The 22,124-nt window shown below is 38.0% G+C and overlaps 1 protein-coding gene across 1 annotated transcript in view; it reads left to right on the forward strand.

Annotated features, from left to right (window-relative positions):
* Positions 1–17,470, forward strand: part of LOC101846343 — a gene marked incomplete in the record, with an annotated part of 86,749 nt that extends 69,279 nt beyond the window's left edge. The window contains 7 exon segments of the mRNA XM_013081326.2: positions 507–727; positions 1,689–2,004; positions 4,017–4,255; positions 4,923–5,181; positions 6,670–6,740; positions 8,171–8,333; positions 16,631–17,470. Coding sequence (XP_012936780.1) covers positions 507–727; positions 1,689–2,004; positions 4,017–4,255; positions 4,923–5,181; positions 6,670–6,740; positions 8,171–8,333; positions 16,631–17,369 — 2,008 coding nt within the window.
* Positions 17,471–22,124: the final 4,654 nt, after the last annotated feature.

A 22,124-nucleotide genomic window follows, 5' to 3' on the forward strand; every position in this document is an offset into this window, starting at 1 on the left:
GTGTGAGAGAGAGAGAGAGAGAGAGAGAGAGAGAGAGAGATGATTTTGTTTGGATGCTCAAGCTATCCATGTAATAAATGACAAACGACGGACAAAGGTGAAGTATCTCTTGAAACAAGCAAGGCCAGGCATTAAGCCCACTTGTGGTTTAGTTTTTGTTCTGATGTTAATGGAAAACAATGTATCAAATAATTTGCTGAGGGCTTTGGCTTTTCTTTCTTTTTGTTGTTGTTGTGATAATGACATGATGATGATGATGATTATGATGATAGTATAGGCATGTAGATTTCTTATCCAAGAGCATCAGTTTCCAGAACTTAAAATGTTAAATTTTTTTTATATTAATGACAGTGACAGCTATTACTCAAGACTCTCCTTCCCTACTTTTCTTTATGTACAATGATGATGATGATGATAATGAAAACGAATCTGAAATAACGGCAATAGAAACAATGTATGTCTCAGACAATGATTTCTTATCCAAACTTAACACATGTGCTCACCAGGACAGAGAGAGCCCCTACCACTGAGCCCATGTCCACTGGAAGATCCGACTGGCCAGGCGATGCTCAGGACAGTCCAGCGAGGGATGGACAACAACACGTTATCGTCGGAGATGGTGGTCATCATCATCAGCACGCTGGTCAGATGGTTGAGGGAGGTCTTCCTGTGGTGGGCGATGGGTGTCCTGTTTGCTTGGCAAATGCTCAGAGCGCTTTTCTCACAAGTAAGTTGGGTTTTTTTTATCGGAGTGTTGTTGTGTTTTTAGGTTAGCTTTTTTTCATTTTGCATATTGTTTTGCCTATCATTTTGTCCATTTTCATATATGAACGCTTAGAGCGCTTTTTCTCACAGGTAATTTGTTAAAATCTGGGTGTTTCTTTGTTTTATAGTTGTTTTTTTCATTAATTTGATTGACTTCTCTTTAATTGTTAGTAAAAAAAGAAGACTAACAGAATGATACAAGAATAAATGTGGTCATTTATGTGCTTTTGGTAGAATATTCTTGTTTAATTGATGTAGGATATTTCAGCACCAAGTCCACCTTAAGAGTATAGTGATAGATCTATTTTCCTCCAATCGTTGTTACAATGATGGCAGTGAGAGGTGGCAGTGGTGGGTGGGGCTCTCACTATCTGAGAGGTCAAACCTCTTGTTGGTATACCCTGAGCCTGTTTATTTATTTCTCAAACTTAAGTATATTATTTCTGTTGTCTGATAATATTCTCTTTGAGGAAAACTGGAATCTGTAGTGAGTAGTCAGGCACTATGCTGTGGCTTACAGAAATCATGAGTTTCTTTCCTGTGTGGTGAGTTGTTTTTTTTTAGAGTGGATCTGTGTATCTTTTGGGATGTATATCCCTCTTGACTGAGTTTGCCCTTTCAGTCAAAGCAGCCCGCCTCTTAAATGGTCTAAACTGTGTTGATGGGGGCTTGAAGATATGTCCTATTACAATTACAATATGTGACGAAAATTGATGAATTTGAAATATAAAAAAATGAGTTGTTTCTTCAATTTCTTAACCATTTTGGTTTATCATATTATTAGCCCTTGAGAGTAGGCGTGGCTCACACTGTGTTGCTCTTTTTCTCTCTTTATGTGGAATAGAAATATGAATTGACTTTAATCAAGTCATAATATAAAAGGTCATGTTTTCATTCAATTTTTATTTGTGTAATTTTCCCAGGTGTGGCCAATCAGGGTGAAGGTTTGGACACTACAGGTCTGCCCAACAAAGAACAAGTAGTCCCAACAACAGCAGAAACTGTTGAACCAATTTCTAAGGTAGAACCCAGCCCACGTGTTGAGCCCATTTCCAAAGTTGACCCCAATGACAAGGTTAACCCTAGTCTTGAGTCTGAGACCAGCTACCCAAGGGCTCAGGGAGGTCCCAAGATGAAGGTTGCTGATGAAAATATTGACCCATCTTTCCCGAGACAAGTGAGGGTCAGAGGTCGTCCAATGTCTTCCAATCCATCCGGAGCAGTGCGGCTCAGAGTGAGGTATGTTTTTGTGCTTCAAAACATGTGCTCTCATGAGTTTTTAAATTAGTGGTTCTTATTAACTGATTTTACTGCTGCAGAGACCATCTCAAAGAACCTTTGAGTAGCAATTTGTCTAGGATCTATAATAGACTCTGGCAAATTGTGCTCTACTTTACTCGAGAAACAAGTCCTTTAAGGGTTGAATCTGGAAACAAGTTTCTCAAGGCACATTTGAGATCAAGCAACAATTTTATTTCTAAAAATAATCTGAGATTTTTAAGCCAATAACGATTTTGTGAATGTTAAAAGATGCTAGTTTTTTCCTTGGTCAAACTGTTTATGATGTTCTTTCTTACTTAAACTTTTTGTAACATACAGGTTTCATACCCTCTCTTTAGTGGCTCTCGTGGCCTAGAGGTTAAGGTGTTGGCCTCTCATTCAAAGGTCCCGGGTTCGAATCCGGGTAGCGACTGAAAAATTGTCTTCTCTAAAATATACTCCTTTCACCTCTTTTCCTGCTCTCTAGCAATGTTCTGTTGTCTGCTTTCATGTCCACTTTCTGCCCCCACCCCCTCACCTCCTTTGCCCTCTCCTCTGGGCTCCTGACTCTTTCTGCAGCCTTTCTACTGCTACTCCTTGGCTCCTCCTTACTGCTGTCTTTCTGCCACACCCCTGATCTTCTGGTAGGAAAGATCTACACCTAGCCTTCTCGGACAAGGGCGAAAAATCTCGGAGGGCCCGTGTGCAAGTTGCGCACGTTAAAATCCCTTGGTGGTCTAAAATCGATAAGAGTAGGCTTCGGTCGCCATCCGGGCAAAATTCAAAATTTCCTACCAACTGAAAATATTAGGAGTGTCCTGCGCGCTCATATGACCTTATGCAGTTGCGAGCGCAGTAAAACACTTTACCAAAAAAAAAAAAAAAAAAAAAAAAAATACCCTCTCTTTGTAAAAGTTTTATTTCTCTCTCTTGAATCTGCTAACTTATATTTTAAAACATCAATTTCCTTGCATCTTACACCAGATAACAATTATAATGCTTATGAGACCTGTTTTATAGCTTCATCTTGTTGAAAAAGAATTTTTTAAATCTTTAGATGTTAAGTCCCGCTTACACGCAACATAAATTGTATCAGATTCGTCTAATGAGAGAACTGTCTGTTTTATCGGACTGTATTGTCTGTTTACACATTCCAATCTATCATTAAGTTTTCTTTCGATTGAGGAGATTCCTTGTCATAAAGCCACCGTCTCTCTTTGCGACGACACCGATTTGCCTGCTCTCTATGTGAATGTTTCCAGCTCTGGACCTAATGAATGAAAGGCAAACACTGTACCTTTAGACCACGAGACACCCCCCCCTCCCCCTTTCTCCTGTACATTTTGATTTAGCCGAACAGTGTCTTTAGAAAAGGGTGGCCATACTAGGCCTAATATGTTGTGTGTAGAACCGGAACTTATGACTTGACTGCAGATGTGAAATGCACCGAGTGACCTTGATGCACAGCTTCACCCTTGACGATCAACTAAATAATAAAATTGCTAATATATATAATAAAAACGTACCAAATGTGGTTCTCCGAGAGCAACATTGCTTATTTTGAGACGCTGATTCCGAATATGAAATCAGTTTTTACCTACGATAATTATGTAAAAAATTTTGAGCCCTGAGCTTAGTTCTGCGCGGCAGCAAATTTCAAATTGAATCTACATCGCAGCTCGTCTCCCTCAAGTCTGACCGTGATCACAAGGAAAATATCAAGCAGCGCTTGATTTCTCGACCAAGTCTCCAAACCATCGTTCAATCTTCCAAATTTTGTACAATTTTGTGGTTACCCCTAACGATTTATTGTATGATCGCTATATCGTCCAGTTTTTGTACAATTTATCGTTACGTGTAACCGGGCCTTTAGAAGCTTACTACTTTTGTTCCTTGCTTTTATTTAGCTAAGGTTACATTATATCACCCGATATTATCTTGTTGATGTTTTTGTATTGCTTAGAAATCTTGCTGTATTCTTGTGTCATCAGTGAGAACCAACTACTTTTGGGCCGACCAATGAGTGCTTTTGCCCCGACCCATATTGGATTTGTGACCCATCCACCGACTGTGGTTGCCACGGGAACCAGCGCTAAGCTTAACTCAAGCCGCAGCATCCCAGCTCACTTCAAAACAGACTTCCAGCAGCAGAGGGAAGAGGCGTGGAAAAGCACGACTCGCCGAGGGAAACAACGCCCCCACACAGCCATTGTCCAGCGGTCCAGTACTTGTAAGTCATCTCCTATATGAGCAAAATGCTCGCAGCTAAAGGGATTTGAAAACAACAACAACAACAACATCTCCTCAACTCCTTCTTTCTCTCATTTACTAGAAAAATGTTAATTGCTGTTTTCTTTCTTGAAGAGATGATGTGCATCATATCATGCGAACCTAGTTTGCTGAAATTTGAACTTCAACTCAATAGGTGACTGTAAATAGCTGTAGGATTACACCACGGATACAGGGAAGCTGTGCTACTAAACGTGTAATTTCTGAACTTATTTCTTCTCAGGAATCTGTTTTGAAGGCAGGTCCACATTACTCAATTATTGTTGAACAGTCATGTCTACCACTTTGCTGTCTCTGAGCGGAAAATGACCTTTATAGTGCTGCTGTGCCTCATTTTCTTTTTTTTTTTCTCAACCAAAACAAAACTATTAAATCTTTAACAGGTTTTGTGGGTGGTTGGCGAGTGCTCTGGTGTAGTTTGCTCCTTTTTTTTCTATGAAACATCTATGCTCCTTATCTCTTCTCCTTTTTGTTCTGTTTCTTTCTAATAATGCCTCTAATGTTTGGCACATGTATGGCCTATTTGTATAGTAATTGCCATAAAACTCTTCTCAAAAGTAATGTTACAAATTTTTCAGGTAGCCATAATTATATGTTTTCATCCCCAGCTCTGGGCTTGCAGTTTCCCCCACCACAACGTCCCACCTCCCCGATCACATCAGGAGGTTTTCATTCCGCCAAGCCCCGTCTCCGGGTGACCCGCACGGAGAACTGGCTAGCTGGTGGGCGAGATTTGTTCTGGGAAGGCGTTCGAAAGCGCCCTAAATCAGGGCATGTCCCTGGTTGGAAGGAAGGTCTTCCTGAAAGTATGAGAAAACAGAGGCCAAAGTCTGCATATGTGCCCTCTTCTCGTGTGTACGCTATGAGGTTTGTTTCTTTACCTTACTGAAGCTGACTTTTGCAATAACTTATTTTCAGTGGACTCTAAATTGATGGCTGGGTGCTAGACTCTTTCAAATGTCATTTTGCAATTTGGCTATTTTGTTGGAGTCTTGCACGCAGCCATTGAAATAGAATCCACTTAATCGTTCATTTAAGAAAAGCATTTTAAACTCACAGTCAGATTTTCTCTGCTTCAATGAAAGTATCATCCTAATTAATAACAAATAGAATACTCCTTTTGAAAAAGAATTGTGTGGGACTTGCACTTTTCCTAAATCTATATACTCTCTCTATCTTTAAAAAACCCCCAGCTTTCTTCTGCAAAATCAAGTCAAGGGAGATAATAGGAGCTGTTTTTCTCATAGAATTGTAAAAAAATACATACAGTCGAACCTGCCTTAACGGAAACCTGTATAAAACGGAAACCTGTCTTAGCGGAATCTCCCCGCTCCTCCCTTGATATATTCCTCTTTAATCACCTGTGTAAAACAGAAACCTGTCCAACGCGGAAACAGAAAGAAAATTGCGTTCCATTCCGAGGATTTCACCTGCCTAATACAGAAAATGCTTTTCCCACTCAGCCCTGATTTGAAACAAATCTCGCAAGTTTGGTTCCACCGGCTCTAAACTCAACGCTATGGCCAAGCCGTTGGGTGAGGAAGGGGAGTAGGGGTGCAATTTGGGGGTAGATGTTACCACATATGTGAGCCCTGAGCGATGCAGATGGTCAGGGTGGTGTGGCTGTGATATCTCACGACTGCCCATTAGAGTAGCCAGCCACCACGGAAACTTTCCTGGATAGCCAGAAGCCAGAGGTGTGAAATTAGATAGACCAATGCCGGCCGCCCTGATCGTACTGCCAGCCGAGAAAAGAGTTCCTCGAATCGTTTTTACATTGATGGCAGTGAGGGGTGGCATTGATGGGTGGGGGCTAAGGGTGGAAGCAAAGGAGATGTTCAAACGTTTCTGGTTTTAATAGGTCAAACGGCGGTCCTATGAAAAGCAAGCACTGCTAGTAATTGGATAAGTAAGACTGACGCTTGTCATTATCAGACAGGATAGCAATTGAGAGGTGTGAAGTTTTGACCACTGCTCGCTGATCAGACAAGCGATTCTTGATCCCACCGGCCGGGCCTTTAACCCCCCCCCCCCCCCCTTCCATCTCCCCCTAAATTCCCCTGTCTAAGACATAATTTTTTTCTGGCTCCCTTGCGATTCCGTCTTACACAAGTTCAACTGTATACATAATACTATGTTTTGTGTACACACATGTCCATTAATTTTTAAAATGTGATATCTTTATAAATGTAACGCGCATTGAGAATTTTTTTTGAAAAATGGAAATGCGCAGCATAAATGAATTTATTATTATTATTATTTTCATATTTTAAATAATTGCTTAAATTGGCAGCACATGGTACGCCAATTTTCTTTTATTTGATTCACGATTATTGTTGTTTGGTTGTCTGCCAGGCCCAAGTCACCAGGTGGTTTTTTGGTGACATCCTGTGGGAGCTGTAGGACGCTGGAGGTTGCTCATCCAGGTAAGTTAGGCTTATTTCTGTAAAAAAAACTGTGATTAGTAAATTAAGCTCCTTTTTGCATCTGTTTGGTTTGGTTGAGTTATTTCACCTTAAATTTTCCTGGAAATGGTCATATTTTTCTTATTTCTGCATCTGGAGGTGTCATCCCTGACTCAGAGGTTGACATGTAATGACGACCCCCCCCCCCCCCCCGCCTTCATGGTTGCGAGCTGCCGTTGCACATTCTTCTGCCATATCCAGGCTTGTCCATGTTTTTATGTTGTGCATCCAAGTGCTCTCCTGCCCCACATTCTTATTTATTGGTTTTTAAAAAAGCGAATGTTTTATGTCTCCATAGACTGTTTTTGTAAGAAGTTTATTGGGTTGTGTTTACTATTGTACCTCAATTTCATTCTCAAGGGCTCTGTTTCTGAATGATCTATGTAATTTCTTTTTTCATTATAGTTTTTTTTAACTTCATGTTACATTGATTTATAGACCTTTTTATATACTTTTTAAAATGAAACTATCAACACATTAAAAGAATATAGCCAAACAAACATTATTTGGAACAGAGACTAAGAAGGCTGGGCCATCCATTTTAAAGATTCTTATAAGCGTTAATTGTTGCCGACTCATTTCTGTCTTTTTATCTCTGCATGTTCAGTTGCCCAGTCTTGATTTAAACTCATCATTAAGAAAGATATTTTGCGTGAATGAGATTGTATCGTAATCAAACACGACCCTTGATTGTACTTACAAAAATTTATGATTCTTGAATTTAGTCAGGGGCAATTTATGATGTTCAGATTTCTAATTATTTTCCTCTCATTGAACTTCTCAAATTGTGCATTGTCAAATTGCTAGTGATTTTGTTTCATCTGTTATGAGTTTTGCTGGTTTTTCTTCATTCTTGAAAATAATGTTGTAGTCCTTTTGATGACTAGGTGACCAATAATTTTCATCTTTTTACTTGTTACACGTGATAAATGCTTTCAGTTGAAAAAATTGATTAATGGCCTTATAGAATTTATCTATTTTGATTGGCTTTTCGGATTTAAGCACACTTTTTCTTTCTTTTGAATTGATTGCTCCAGAGTCAGAAAAAATTGTTTCCTTTGTATTTCAAAGAGTATCATCCCAGCCATTTAAATTTGTATTGTAGTATTCTGTGCTTTGATTCTCAGTAATCGTAGTCTTTGATGTAACTCCTTGAGATATAATGCTTGTTTGTTGCGAGTTCATTTTATACAAGTTGATCACTATGTATAGAACTGATGATATAAATTGATCTACATTTTTGTTTCTCTTACCATTCATTGTTACAGACTTTTGATGATGATGATGATGATGATGATGATGATGATGATGATAATGACGATGATGATGATGTTGATGCGTGTTTTGCTATTTTTGTTTGACTTTTGTCTTTGCTTTACCCCATTCCACAGGCTTGTCAATGGGTAGCTCCACGGATGATCCTGATCTGACCTACTTCATGCCGCATGTGCAGCAGCTGTTGCAACAGCCCCCACTTCGTCCTTTTGGTAGTCCTGTATCGTTTGATGGGGAGGAGGATCCTTTACCACATAGCATCGGCGAGGCAGAAATTAGGTAGAACAAGAGAGCGAAAAAGCACACCACAATAGCAGGCTGATGTCAAGGCTCATTTTCTTGAGCATGACATTCTTTGAATTTCTGGGTGTTTGATAATTATGTTTTCTGCTTTTTATTAGTTTGTGGTGATGTATTCTTGAACTGCTTTACAGTGTGATCTCATTATTGTAGGAATAGAGTTGAACTCCTCTGAGACACCTTCTATTATAAAACCATACATTTCTATCTCTTTGATGTTTCCTCTGTACTGATCAAATACACAACTTTTGATAAAACCCTGCTCAGGACGAGATAGCAGTAGAATAATTAATTGGTGAGTTGGTGGTTTATAGAGGTTTGACTGTTCATATGTTCTTGAACTGATTTTCAGAGCAGAAGTTCATACTGAATTTAGTTCCTCTAGTAATATTATTATTATGTCATCATTAAATATTCTATGTACCTAATGATGGCTCTTTTCTGCTGAAAATGTGCACAAGGTGTGATGATTCATAGCTTACTAGATGTGAGCTTTTTTGCTAGCAACTTAAGCCTTTTTTGTTTGATGTGTTGGTTGCAGGTATATTTACCTCCTGCTATATTGTATCTATTTGCTTTTACTAACCTGGTATGGTGGTATGGAATAAGGCAGCTTTTGATACTTATATGTCACTTAATTTTATTATTAATGAAAACCAGATTGTATTGATATTAACGATAATAGTATTATTATATGCTGCCTTGAAAATTTGGAAAAGTGCGAGGAAGAATTGATGCATTTAGCTGTTGTAATGACAGTACATTTTCTAAACTTTCCATGAATTTTTAGACACTATTTGGATTTTGAAAGAAAGAAAGACAGAAAACAGAAAAAGGCCATGCAGTAATGTAGAAACATTTCCAGCTCCATGAACCGAGGGACAACGGAAGTGGACAGTAATTCAAATCTGTGCTTGTGAGCAGCAGAAGTGTGTAAACTTAAAGTATGACTGATCTGTGTTTGCGACTGCTGTCTTTGGTGAGTTTGTGAGTAAAGAGAAACATAGTTAACACAATGACAGTTATTTAGTGCTGGTGAAAAGCAAGGCAGGCAGAGAAATAACAATGGTAACCACCCACTGTCAATGGTGGCTTTACTGCTTAGACTGCATCTGAACCTTGTCTTGCATTCTGCAAAGATGGATTCCTTAAACTTATCGAGTGGTTAGTGGAGAGCACGACACGAACGTGAGCATAACATTTGAATATCTTTGTTTTATTATTTCTTGGCGAAATTAATTGAAATTGAGGATCGATAATAATTTTGAGAAACAAGTGTTGCTGCCTTCTGCAAATAATAATATTATGCCTACTGATGATGGATCAACCGAAGACACGACTGGCTGATTATAATATGCTGGCCACATAATGTATTGCCTCTTACTATGGTTTTGTCATTCTGTAGTTAGTTTTTTCGTTTTATTGAATTGTTTGTTTTGCCATTTCCAACCTGTTATTCTATTTGTCTTTTCTTTCAAAGAAACACAGACACTTTAATTGTTTCAAGTTCTCTGAATGGTGTTGAAAATGTTTTCCTAAATTTTTCTTGCCCTATCCTGCTATCTTTTATTGGGTTTGCTTTCGTTCTGCACATTCAAACGTATGTGTGGATTTCTACACTACGCATGTCGTCAGAAAGACAAAAATTATGTGATTGGAGAGACCAGATTCTGTTTTTTTCCTTCTTCTTCATATTCGCTCCCATTTTTGACCACATCAATTTTGATGATACCGTGGTTGAGAATTCACCCCTCTTTTTTGTCTCAATTTCTCTCGCAGTGTAATCTCAATATTATTCATTTACACTTCCCCAACCGACTTTTATATCCCTTTTCCTTTTTTAAAATGTCATTTTTGAGGATTGTGCCCAATCAAGATTATTGGTATTGTTAATTGTTGACATATAAAGACTTCGAAGGAGCTGTGTACTTGGTTACCCGTCTTTATTGTATGGACTCCAAATGTTTTATGAGCTTCACATTTTGACCCCAGTCTTTGGCTGTGCTAAATATATCGACCATTTATCTCGATCTTTTATATAAAATTTTATATTATGTTGATTACATTGTAATCAGTATTCTGTGATATATTATATAAGATATGGTGGAATTAGCTGTCTCACATATATAATTTATTGATGAATGTTTTCTTTACCATACTCACAGCAACCCCTGTCCCTAATGTCAAAAAAAAAATTCTTTAAAAAACTGAAAGGAAAAGAGCTGCAATATAAAACCCAGATCAAGTAAACAGACCAAGCCATTCTCTATGAGTTTTATGGGAAATCTAATCAAAAGTGAAATGTCGTTTAAAAAAGAGCCTATGTTCTTAATAGAAAAGAAAAATGATCAGCGATTCTAATGAAATTAACCTCTTCTCCTGTATTCAGTGGAATTGCTACTAGCAGTGGTATTCTATCCTCTCAAGGAAATGTCCAAACTAACCTGGAAAGAGGTCTTCCCAAAATGCATGTTATATTTCTGAAGCCACGAATGTCAAAACTACAGTGTGATTTATGTACATTTACATGCAAGTTTATTTTATTTATCTTGGGTTTGACTGCCCTTGTTACACCCTTGATGTAAGTATTATGTGATGTTCAAAAGATAGAAAACATGATTAGACTTTAATGTCATTTAATATATCAGTGGAAGGTTCAATTTACAAAGAAAAGAACCAATCAAACTTCTGGTCAGATTGCACGATTGTTCTCAAAAATTATTTCTGCTCAGACAAATGAATCTTTACAGGTATAAATACATCCTTTTATGCATACACACACACACACACACACACACACACACACACACACACACACACACACACACACACACACACACACATACACACACACAGACACACACACACTCAGAGTCACACACACACACTCATTCTCATACACCACACACACACACACACACACACACACACACACACACACTCATTTAATCACTTATACACGCATTCAAACATACTAGAGGGAACAAATCCATCAGGCTAATGGAGACTGGATTAAAAAGGTGAATTATTATGAAGTAGGAGAAGAAAAAAAAATTGATTAAAGGATTTCCTGATTATGGTAAAATGAACTGTGGTAGGCACACCTATGAAGTACAGAAGGGAGAGAGGGAGAAGAGAGAGGGACAGAGAGAAATAAAGAAGAGCGGTTGGAATATACAGGATACTGGAGAGAGAGAGAGAGAGAGAGAGAGAGAGAGAGAGAGAGAGAGAGAGAGAGAGAGAGAGAGAGAGAGAGAGAGATCCATCTTGCATATTGTTGCACTGTGGGGAAGACCTTGTTGATCACTTTTTGCCTTGGACCAAGCTTTAAAAGGTGCTCTTCATGGTGCCTCAGGAGGCGACCCATCAAGCACATCAGAACAAGTGCGTACCTGTCTTTGTTTTGTTTCTTTCAGTAAAAGTAAATCGAAGAGAAGCATTAGGCTCAATAACCGTGAAATAGGCAGACAGATACAAAAAAAGAAAAGTAAAAAAGTAGGCCTTGCCACGGGCACTTTTCAACCATCCACCTAAAAACTGTAAGGTCAGATTATTCAGTTTTCTTTAAGAGACATCATTGACAATTTGATCACTCACTAAAAGAATCATAATTTTCAAACAGTGCATTTATCCCCATATAATGTAGTCAACTCCCAGTTAGCAACTATACAGGTGCAATTTATTTTCTTCGGACTTTTCTGGTCTAGAATGTATGTAGGGAGTTATGCATTTCCCGAAAGAGAGCAAAGTATGCAACAAGTGCTTCTTTGTGTGAGCTGGTGAAAATTATCGTGTAAGTAAAGATATAATCCAAGTGTCGTATTAGGAAAAGAACAAGACTAGCGAATGGAATAATTAAAAGCTACGAATGAAGTAGAACTCACATGTGGAGCCCTCCGTGCTCCTTCCATCAAGTGCGGCAGGGCTTTAGTTTTAGTAAGAGTTTTACGGCACTTGCAGCACAATACTTTATTTACTTTTCCGATCCAGCGCCATCTGGGTTCTAACCCTTCGGCCTGTCCATATGGCAAAGAATTTACAAGTCTTCATCAGCTGTGTTTTGTCGCTGTAAAAAGTATTTCCAATACATGTATCCGGGGAGGCAGGTAGGTAGGTACTAGGCAGGTCGTTGAGTGCAGGGCAGGTAAAGAGATGGTGTGATACTGTTTCATTCTGGCGGTCACACAACAGGCAGTCAGGTGGGGTATTCTTTCAGATCATATTTAGGTACGAATTCAGTGGGATGTGGTGTGTTCGCAGGTGAAAGATAGTGACTTGTTCTCTTCTACTTAGGGAATTTAGTGTGTCTTTTGAGTTGTGAGCAGTCGTATATGTGCAAATACAGCTCTTCCAGTTTTGCCCATTGCCCATCCATTCAGTCACTGTTCCCTAGTATTGCATTTGATGATGTTCTTGACTGTCTGTTGTGAGACTGTGTTTTGAGGTTGTGTTTGTGATGCTCCCTTCTAGGCAAGTGTCTGCTCTGTTGTTTCCTGGGATTTTGCTGTGGCCAGGTATCCACTGTGAAGTCAGGTCAACGGCATAGGTCTGCATGAAGGTGTTAATTGTTCACAGAGAGGCAAGCTGGGCTTTCAAAATTTATGTTTTCCAAAGCTTGGAGTACTGATTTTCCGTCTGTGAAGATTACAGTATCCTTGATTTTGTCTGGGTATATAATGAAAATATTGGTTAGGTGGAGGATTGCTGCTTCAATGGCGATGGCCTCAGCCTCATAATTTGTACAAGAAGTACCACAGGCATCAAATAGTTCTTCACATGTCCTTTCAGGATGTTCTATTCTTACTCCAAAGCATGCATTAACACAGTTCCCTTGAAGGCTGACCCATCAGTGTAAATATGGATTGAATCACTAGGGTAGGAGAGTCAATTGTTTAGAGAGCTATGGTCTTCAATTCTACTGGTTCACATTCCTTTTTCACTGTCTCCTTTATGAGGGAAGTTTTGTGTTTGGCATTCTTGATGTTGGTGGTTGGGGGGAGTTCTGGTCTTAAGGGTTTCAGCATTTCTGTTACATGGAAGATAAATGTTTTTCTACAATTTCGGTGGCTATGTCGAGTATCGATCTTTCATGGATTCATTTCTTTGGTCGTCTCTGTTCAATGATCTTTCTGTTTGGGTGGGTTTTTTCTAGTCTCTTGTAGCGCTCACTCATCTCCACAACTGCTGCCTGTCTCCGCAGGTCCAAAGGTTCCAGGTTTGTATGAATTTCACAAGCTGCAGTTGGAGTGGGTCTCCAAGCTCCTGAGATAAATTGTACAGCTTGATTCTGAATTTTGTCAGGAGACTTCCGAGTTGGTTTGCTGCAGATTGTCTGTAGGGTTAGGTTATATTCCATGGTAGAGCGTACATAACCAACATATAGCTGTCTGAGTGCATCCTTGTCCACTCCCCATGAAGTGCTAGCCAGCCGTCTGAGAAGGTTAAGTCTCTTGTTGGCCTTAGTCTACAGGTTCCAGAAATGATTTTTGCATGAAAACTGCCTTTCCAGTAGGTTGGATTTTCAACTTTTTCGAGTTTGGTTCCTTCAAGTGAGATTTTGCTTTGCGACCTTGTGACTTTTCGTAAAGGGGTGTAGATTGTCTTGGTACAATTTGCTTTTAGTTTCCACTTGCAGCAGTAGTTATTAAATATATCTAGGCCCTCATTAATAAGTTGTGCACTGATGCCAGCTTGTTCACTTTAATTCCAGATGGCTAGGTCATCGGCGTATAGGGCCTTTACCGATTTCAGTGTCTCAGGCAGGTCATTGATGAAAACAAGGAAGAGTGTACAGCTCAGAGAGGAACCCTGGGGTAGGCCCTCCTCCAGTAGGCCTGCAGCTTTGGATGACACACCATTGTTTATCCTGGTCTGGATCGTCCTGTCTGTAAGGAAGGTCTTCACCCATATGTAGAGTTTCCCGTGGATTCCTTTCTGTGTCATCTTCCACAGGAGGCCTTTTCTCCATACCCTTTTTGAAAAGACTTTATGGAAAATGCAGCAAAATAAGGTCATATAAGTGCTAGAGTTCAGAGGTGTTGCAATAGAGAAACAAACACAAAAAAGAAGGTGGAGGGATCAGGATTTAAAAGTTTGATTGGAAAGAAGGAGCAATCCACACCATAGCGTCTGCCAACCTTCCATACCATAGCATCTGCCAACCTTCCACGCCAGTGAGTCTCATATCTTCAGCTAGTGTCATGTGTTACAGAATAAAATACTTGTTCGCCGACTAAACCTTCCTTTTTTATTAATTGATTTTTTATCAATGAAAGCAGGGGGATTTTTGCTGGGCTGAAACATTCTTGGATGTTTTGCTTGACATGTTGAGTAGTGAGAATGTATTACTTGCATATGGTGTGGACCCGTGTAAAGCTATACATTTCTTGTAGAAAATTTGAAACATTTTACAAGTGTGTGCTTTTGCCATTGGCTCTCTTTACACATTTATGTATTCTAGTATTGTAGAAGTGCACCAGAGAAAGATACTATTACTGTTAAATTCTATTTCTTTTTTATTTGTACGATTAGTTTTGTCAACAAATTTTAAGTATTTAAAGTGGGAATTTTTTCTCCAGGATAATTTTCATGAACTGCTTAAAATAAGGGAACATTATGTTATAATATAGGCTATTCCTGTGGGTAGACAAAAATTAGGGCCCTCTTTTTTATCTAATTATTTGTTACGATGAGAAATTCAGCATTTTTCATTCACGTTTGACAGAGTAATTTTTGTGTGAATAGTGAGCACTTCTTTTTTCTATAAATGAAAGAATGAGTTTTTTTGTGTGTGTTTGGAAGGAATACACTTAATATAAGGTAATGTCTGTGTGTTCAGGTGTATCGCTTCTAACTGACTGATAACAATTTTATTCAATATTATCTCTTGGTGATCTTCTGACTGTACCAGATATTCCTTTTTAGCCAAGTGTCCATTCTATTTTTGAGCCATCACTAAATTCCATGTTGTACTTTTAGCACGTTAAAATATGTCACCTGTGATAGCAGAGGGTTATATATTATTATATATACAACTGGTCAATAAACAACTGATTTTCAATATTTTCCTTGTCTTTATTATCATCATTTGCTTCGACACCAATACCTATATTTTACACCTGTTTTGAGCTTTGACCATATTATATGCTTTTTGTTCCAATGTAAAAGGGGTGTGCGGCTTCACTAACACGGCAGTTTTATTGTACCCAGGGCAGTGTATGAAATTGATGATGCATTGACCCCACAGGTAAGTGAAGTAATTTAGAAAGATGTCAAAACGATGGCAGAGTTTATTTAACAACGTATCTCTGTATCACTACTTCTCTCTCTTCTTTTTTGTTCATATCTTGGTTAAGATATATTGGTTAGAGTCATTTGAGTCCCCTATTTTTTAAATAAGTTGAGTGTCTTTCAAAGACAACGTCACAGAGACCCAGATTTGGCCCCACAGGGAGTGAAGACCCAAGATGTGCGTACTAGGTCAAGTAAGCTTCAAATAGAGGGCTAAAGTTTACTTTTACTGAAATATTGTAGTCTGTTTTATGTACAAAATGTCTTGAATGTTGAGCAGGAACTTGTACTTATTTTTGTATCAACAAATCATTTTAGGGTGTATAAACTGCTGATGAGAAGGGTTTTCCTGTGAATGCATTCTTAAATACTGTGAGACTGAAGGAAGAATATTACCTGCTGTGTATCTGAAACTTTTTTGACCAAGATTAGGTCATGTGGAGTTACTTTTAAAATTCACTTATTTAGTTGAGAGAAAATTTATAGATTGTTTATATTAAATTGGTTTAAAAAAAATAGTTGTTGACGTTTGATGCAACCCACCCCCCCCTCCCTTAAGTAAATGCAATTTTAGATAATGTAGGAAGCTGGCTTCTTCAAACCTACCTGTTATGGCCGTTCTTGGCTGAGACTGAAACAATGTCCAAGTAGACAAATGGAGATTATCGATAAAGTACCTCCCCATACAGAAATCTTCTGTGTGTGATAGTGAAGTGTCCAACCACTATGCCACGTATATTTTTACATATCCAGTATATACTGGTTTAGCGTCTCTTGTAATAACTTTTTCTTTAAAATCCCTGAAGTTGATGTTCTACTCTTTTTGTATATGTATACATACACAACCAGTGTTTGAAGTAAGGCAGATTATAGAATGAATAGTTTGATATTGTTCTATACTTTTCTGTTTTATTATTTGTAAACCGTAGAAATCTTTCTCAGTCTTTTTGTGTTTCTGAAGTACTCACACAGCTGTTACATTTCAGGTCTGGCCTGTTCATTCAGGGGTATCCACCCCAGAGCATCCCCCCTCCTCATGGGGTGTACAGATTACGATCGTCTCACCGCATGGGACTGGCCAGCGCACCAAGCTCATCGTATGACAGCCGACTCAGTTTTTACTCCGACAGCAAGCTCATGTGGGTTCCTCCTCGTTTTGTGATGGACATTTTGCCAGAACATATCGCTGGTAGAGATGATCATAAAGAGAGTGAGCATTGTATTTTGTGTAAAGTTCCTGAGCTCTCTTTGAATGAGGAGAACAGTATAGCGAACAGAGGCACGGACAACAGTGCTGTGGTAGGCGACGAATATAAAAATGACACAAGTATGAAAGAAGAGCAAAATGTGGTGGAGGTGAAAGAACCGAGAGTTGTTGTCAAGAATATTGTCTGCAGAGATCATGTTCAGAATGATCAAGAATCAAACTGTGTGGACGGTACAAATCTTGATGAAAGTGAAAGGCCCCCATTTTCCACAACAGACGGATATTTTGCTGAAAATTTTTCTGCCGATTTGAATGAAGGCAGTGAGATGGAGGATGAGTTGATGCCCATTGTTGCTGTTCAGAGACCTCCGAGCGTGTATTCTGATGATGAAAACGAGGTCACATGTGTCAGCCCAGATTCACAAGCATATGTTCTTAACGGTAGCAAAGAGAAAAATGTAGTATATGTAGATGAAAATGGATCGTTTGCTGTCAGGAAGCAGCCCCCCTTTGTGTAATATTCAGAATGTTGCCAGTTACAGCTCTCAAATGTTATCTATATTCTTCTTAAACAGCAATCACAGATTTTCTAAATGGCTTTTAGGTTAAAGTAGTTTTTAATTCTGATTGCTTTGTGTTGTTTTAATAAATTTTAACAAAACGATTCTATGATAATTTCATTATTATCATACTTTTTTTTTTAAAGACTTGTTTTTATTATTATTGTAATGTTGTTAATGACTGCTGTATTCCTTCCTTTCCTGGTGGTATTATTAAGTTAATTGAGATTACAGTATGTATTTGTCTTTCTTGCAGAGTTTAATCATTAACCGGTCCCATTTTTCTGTACGTAATATCTCGAATAGGACAAGACCAGAATTAACAAGCTAATACTAACAGTAACAATAAAAGAAAGAAATGGTTTAGGAAACACTGTTTGATGTCCTCCCTCATCCATAGTAAGGCACAGAGATCACGTTAAAGTGTGACTGAAAAGAGCATTTTGTAATTGATTTTATGACATTTTTTTTCCAAAATGAGACAAAGAAAGAACCAAAAAAAAATCCCAAACAAAGAACAAACCACTTTGAAACCTAAACAGTAGTGACAGTTGACATGACATCAAGCCTGAGAATACTGAGATTGAATTGTTTGATGTTGGGAGGGAACAGTGGGGGGGGATGGGGATGGATGGATGGAGGGTGGATGGGGGGGTCAACGTTTTTTTCGTTCTCAAAGTGTGACTTGCTATTCTGACAGTGTTACCTTTTTCTGAGAGCCTCAATTAAAATGATGCCTCTACCTTCAGAAAGATGGAATGCAAAAAGCAGATTGTGCAGTGGAATCAGGCATCAATTTTGGGCCTAAGGAGACGTTGGTATCATCTTTAAGCTTGTTCATTTGTCTTGCTTTTGTTGAAAAAAAAAATGCCCATCTATTTTGAATAGACGTTGAGATATTATATTTGCAAGTAAAGAGGTGGGGGTTACCAGGTGTCAGTGCTGAAATTACCGAGCAAATAGCCCCCAAAGTTTGATGACTTTCAAAGCTTGAGTGTCCTTGGAAACTGGACATTTATAATTTTGAGCCTTTGATCAACATTTTTCAGTAAAATCTGCTCAGAAATGTGTTTTTAAATGGACATAAAAGGTGTTGAGCCAAAAAAAGAAAATTTGAAAAAAATTGCCCAACGGCTAGAAAAATGCTGGTTTCTTTGATTTCATTATTTTGAAGAGTGCCTTGATCACGATGCGTCACCATTGATTTTCTATAAGTAATGATGACGATAGTGATGACAATGACAATATTTATTTATACAATGTCATATTTATAAATGCTGCTTTTCTGCACATAGACAAAAAAAACTTTCATGGAAGTTGTGGAAGTAGAATGCATCACTACCTGTGATGAAAAAGATTAAAGGTCTCAAATCTTCTGAAAGCAGAAATCTTTATCTTTTTCGGAGAGTCATTAAATTGCTTCTGTTGAACCCAGTGATGATGTCTATCATTTGTTCGCCTATATTTTTCTAAATCATGATCATGATCAATTTTGAAAAAAATTCATGGTTTTCTTTTTGCTGTTTTTTTTTTCTCCCTATGTTTAATATTTTGTAATTTTATTTTAGTGAGAATGTGTGCTTAGAATTGCCCTTTTTTTTCTCGTTTCACCCAGTTTCTGGTTTATTGGTGATTGATATTTCTATAGGAAAATGTATTTAATAAAAAAAGATTTTTAAACTACCTGCTCTTGGGTATGTTGTTCCAAGAAAGATACTAATAAAGAGGATTTATTTTTTAACTGATATTTTTGTGCCTTCAATGTATTTTCTTTTTAATTATTTACAGTAGAAAATCTAAAAAAAAAAAAGGTTTTTAATAATTGTTACTGTATAATCCAAATTTCGACGTTGCCCTTTCTGGTCTTAATGTAAGTTGAACCCATTTGATGCACCTCATAGCACACATGAGCATGGTTACCTTTACCCTCCTGAGCATGAGGTGATGGTGCATGTATCAAGCATTTGATGCTGAGAGGTGCCATCACATGCTGAGGTTCTGTAGCCTCACGGGGGGGGGGGGACTCAAGGAGTGTGAGGCACAATTTTGTGATCACTTTCAAACCTGTTTTCATTTCAGGGGGAGAGTACTTTCTTTTTTCAGACTTTTCTGATAGCAGCTAAATTGAAAGGACATGAACTGAAATGTTCGAGTCCTGAAAAACATCCTATGGCGGACAACTCATAGCTCAAAGCTTCTTGTTTGGTCTTCTGCTCCTTGAACTTGACATGGCATGTGAGATTTTATAAAAAGTATCCAGTCTCATGTGATCTCTTTTTTTCTTGGACAATCTGACTGATCTCAAATGAATCAAACCAAATCATATAGGGATTTGATGAAATTTTCTGTTGCGTACATTGGATTATTATCTGGAACCGAATAAAGCAGAGTTGTAAAAATTGATGAGTGGCCATGAGCAGTGTGTCAACCAACGGGCTCAAAATTATTTGAAACACATTTCCTAAACATAGAAATCACCCTTACCCTTGCCTTGAAGCCTTTATTTCTAAACTTATAAAAAAGCCTTTTCTGTAGACACGCAAATGCTCAACACTTTCCCAGAGCTTTGTCTGTACCCTTTCTAACTCATATACCATTGACCAGAAATTTATTTTCCCATTGTTACTTTGCTGCCTGCTGTCTTCACATTTACAAGTGAGCACAGTGGCCTCAAAAGCAGAGGGTTGTGGCTTCACATGCTAAGGGTAGGACATATCATTATATCGCTAGTAGCCTCCGGCATTATGCTCACCAGAATACGACATTTAAATACACGTTGAATGCAGAAGATGTGTTAACTTCGGAGTCGGACAACAAGGATTTGCAATTGTCATTTCAGATACACTTCATGGTTAATAGAAAAGACTTAATAAAACAATGCAGTTTGCTCACTGTAACATATTTTTCTAATAACTCAACCCAATAAACCCTGCCCAGTCATTTCAAAGGTGATCCCATTGTTGTAAGGACAAAAAGTACTTTTTCAGTTCACTACGAAAATGTAGAAATAAGTCTATCAAAAGAAGACCATGTGATTAACATTTCAACTTGGCCCCTCATTTTAGTATGTGTTATTTCCAACTATCTGCACAAAGTTTTTCTTATTCAAATTAGGTACAAATAAAGCAAACAAAAAGGATATAAAACACATGTCTCACTGAAATAGTTGTTAAATTTGTGTATTTTTGTCATTTTCTAAAATGAGTATAGATCAAAACAATAAAAAGAGACGTGCATATCAAAATATTTTTTTCAGGTCCAAATGCAATCAACAGTTGACCAAATGGTATCACAGATGAAGCACATAAATTGCTACAAAAATGCTGTAGCTGGTGACAATATGTAAATATTGCAGTATCATTTAAACATTCATTTTGATTTAAAGGCAAAACATCAAGTAAAAACAAACCTCAACAATCAAAATCTCTTTCGTCAGCATGAATTAGAATGATTTATGACACACAAACAAAACACTTCAAATTAGCGCAAAAAAATTAGGTAAAGTTTGAATTTTGGGTATGGCAAACTTGGCCACTGTCATTCTGTGTACAGACCTGATAGAAATATTTTATGTACATGGTGTTGATGGTCTAGGGGTTATGCTATGGGACTTGTAATTGTGAGGTGGGTTTCTGGGGTTGGAAGTTCTGGCTCCACCTGGCTTTGTGCACTTGTAGGAAGCATTTGACACGTTTTCCTGTGGGAATGGGTACCCAGCAATAGACGGCCAAAGATCTTGTCAGTTTGTTTGCGTTTGAAAGCTTAATTGCCTGCATGCACTGGACGCTTCCCAGGTAGCCGAGAATGTTTCCGAGTGCTCTAAGGTCTGCTGAGGTAATGTTTATAGCAGTTGTAAAGTGCATAGGGCATGCTGTAAAGCATGGATATGCGTTATATAAATGCAATTATTTACTATTATTACATACAATCCTAGTTTTCTTAAGGGGAAATGGTGACAGAGAGAAGAGATAGAAGGGAAACGGGGATAAAACTTACCATCAAACAAAGTGACACATATCACCAATTTTTAGCAGTATACTTTGCGTAAGATTTTAGGTATTATGGGGACATATTTATTACACATGAGTTTTAAGAATGTGAGTATACTTGTTTGTTATCAATAGCAAACAGGTTCGTGTGTAAATATTTCAAAGGTTAAGCAAATGGACACAGTGTATATTCTTGTCCATATAACCTGTAGTCATAAACACTATAAATACACAGCAACATAAAAAATGGAGAAGCTTATATAATATAACACCAAGAGAACAATGATTATAATCCATAGTAAAATTAAAGCTAACAAACATCTATTTTAGTAACAAAAAAAATAGAGAATTGATTCTCTCACAGTCCTCTTCTCCAGTTTCAACAGCTCTACATGTATAGATCCCATCTCTAATGTCTATCTCTCTTGCACTCCATCCTGTGTGGGCGGTTGGCCGGTGCTCTGGTGTGGTTTTCTTCTTCTTTCCTATCAAATATCTATCGTCTTTATCTCCCCTTCTTCTTTTTTATGTTTGTTACTCTCGTCTAACACCTCTAATCATCTGCTCATATGACCAGATGCATTTGATAGCGTTGTAAAACCTCTACTGTGGAGTCCACGTATAACGAGTCTAAAACCCTGTTTTTTTCTCTTCTTTACCTTTGTAAATAAAATACTGCTCTAGCGCTATCAGACAAACATGCGAGTCGGTAATAAGCGGAATA

The sequence above is a fragment of the Aplysia californica genome, unplaced genomic scaffold (genome assembly GCF_000002075.1).
Source record: "Aplysia californica isolate F4 #8 unplaced genomic scaffold, AplCal3.0 scaffold00126, whole genome shotgun sequence".
Classification (NCBI taxonomy): domain Eukaryota; kingdom Metazoa; phylum Mollusca; class Gastropoda; order Aplysiida; family Aplysiidae; genus Aplysia; species Aplysia californica.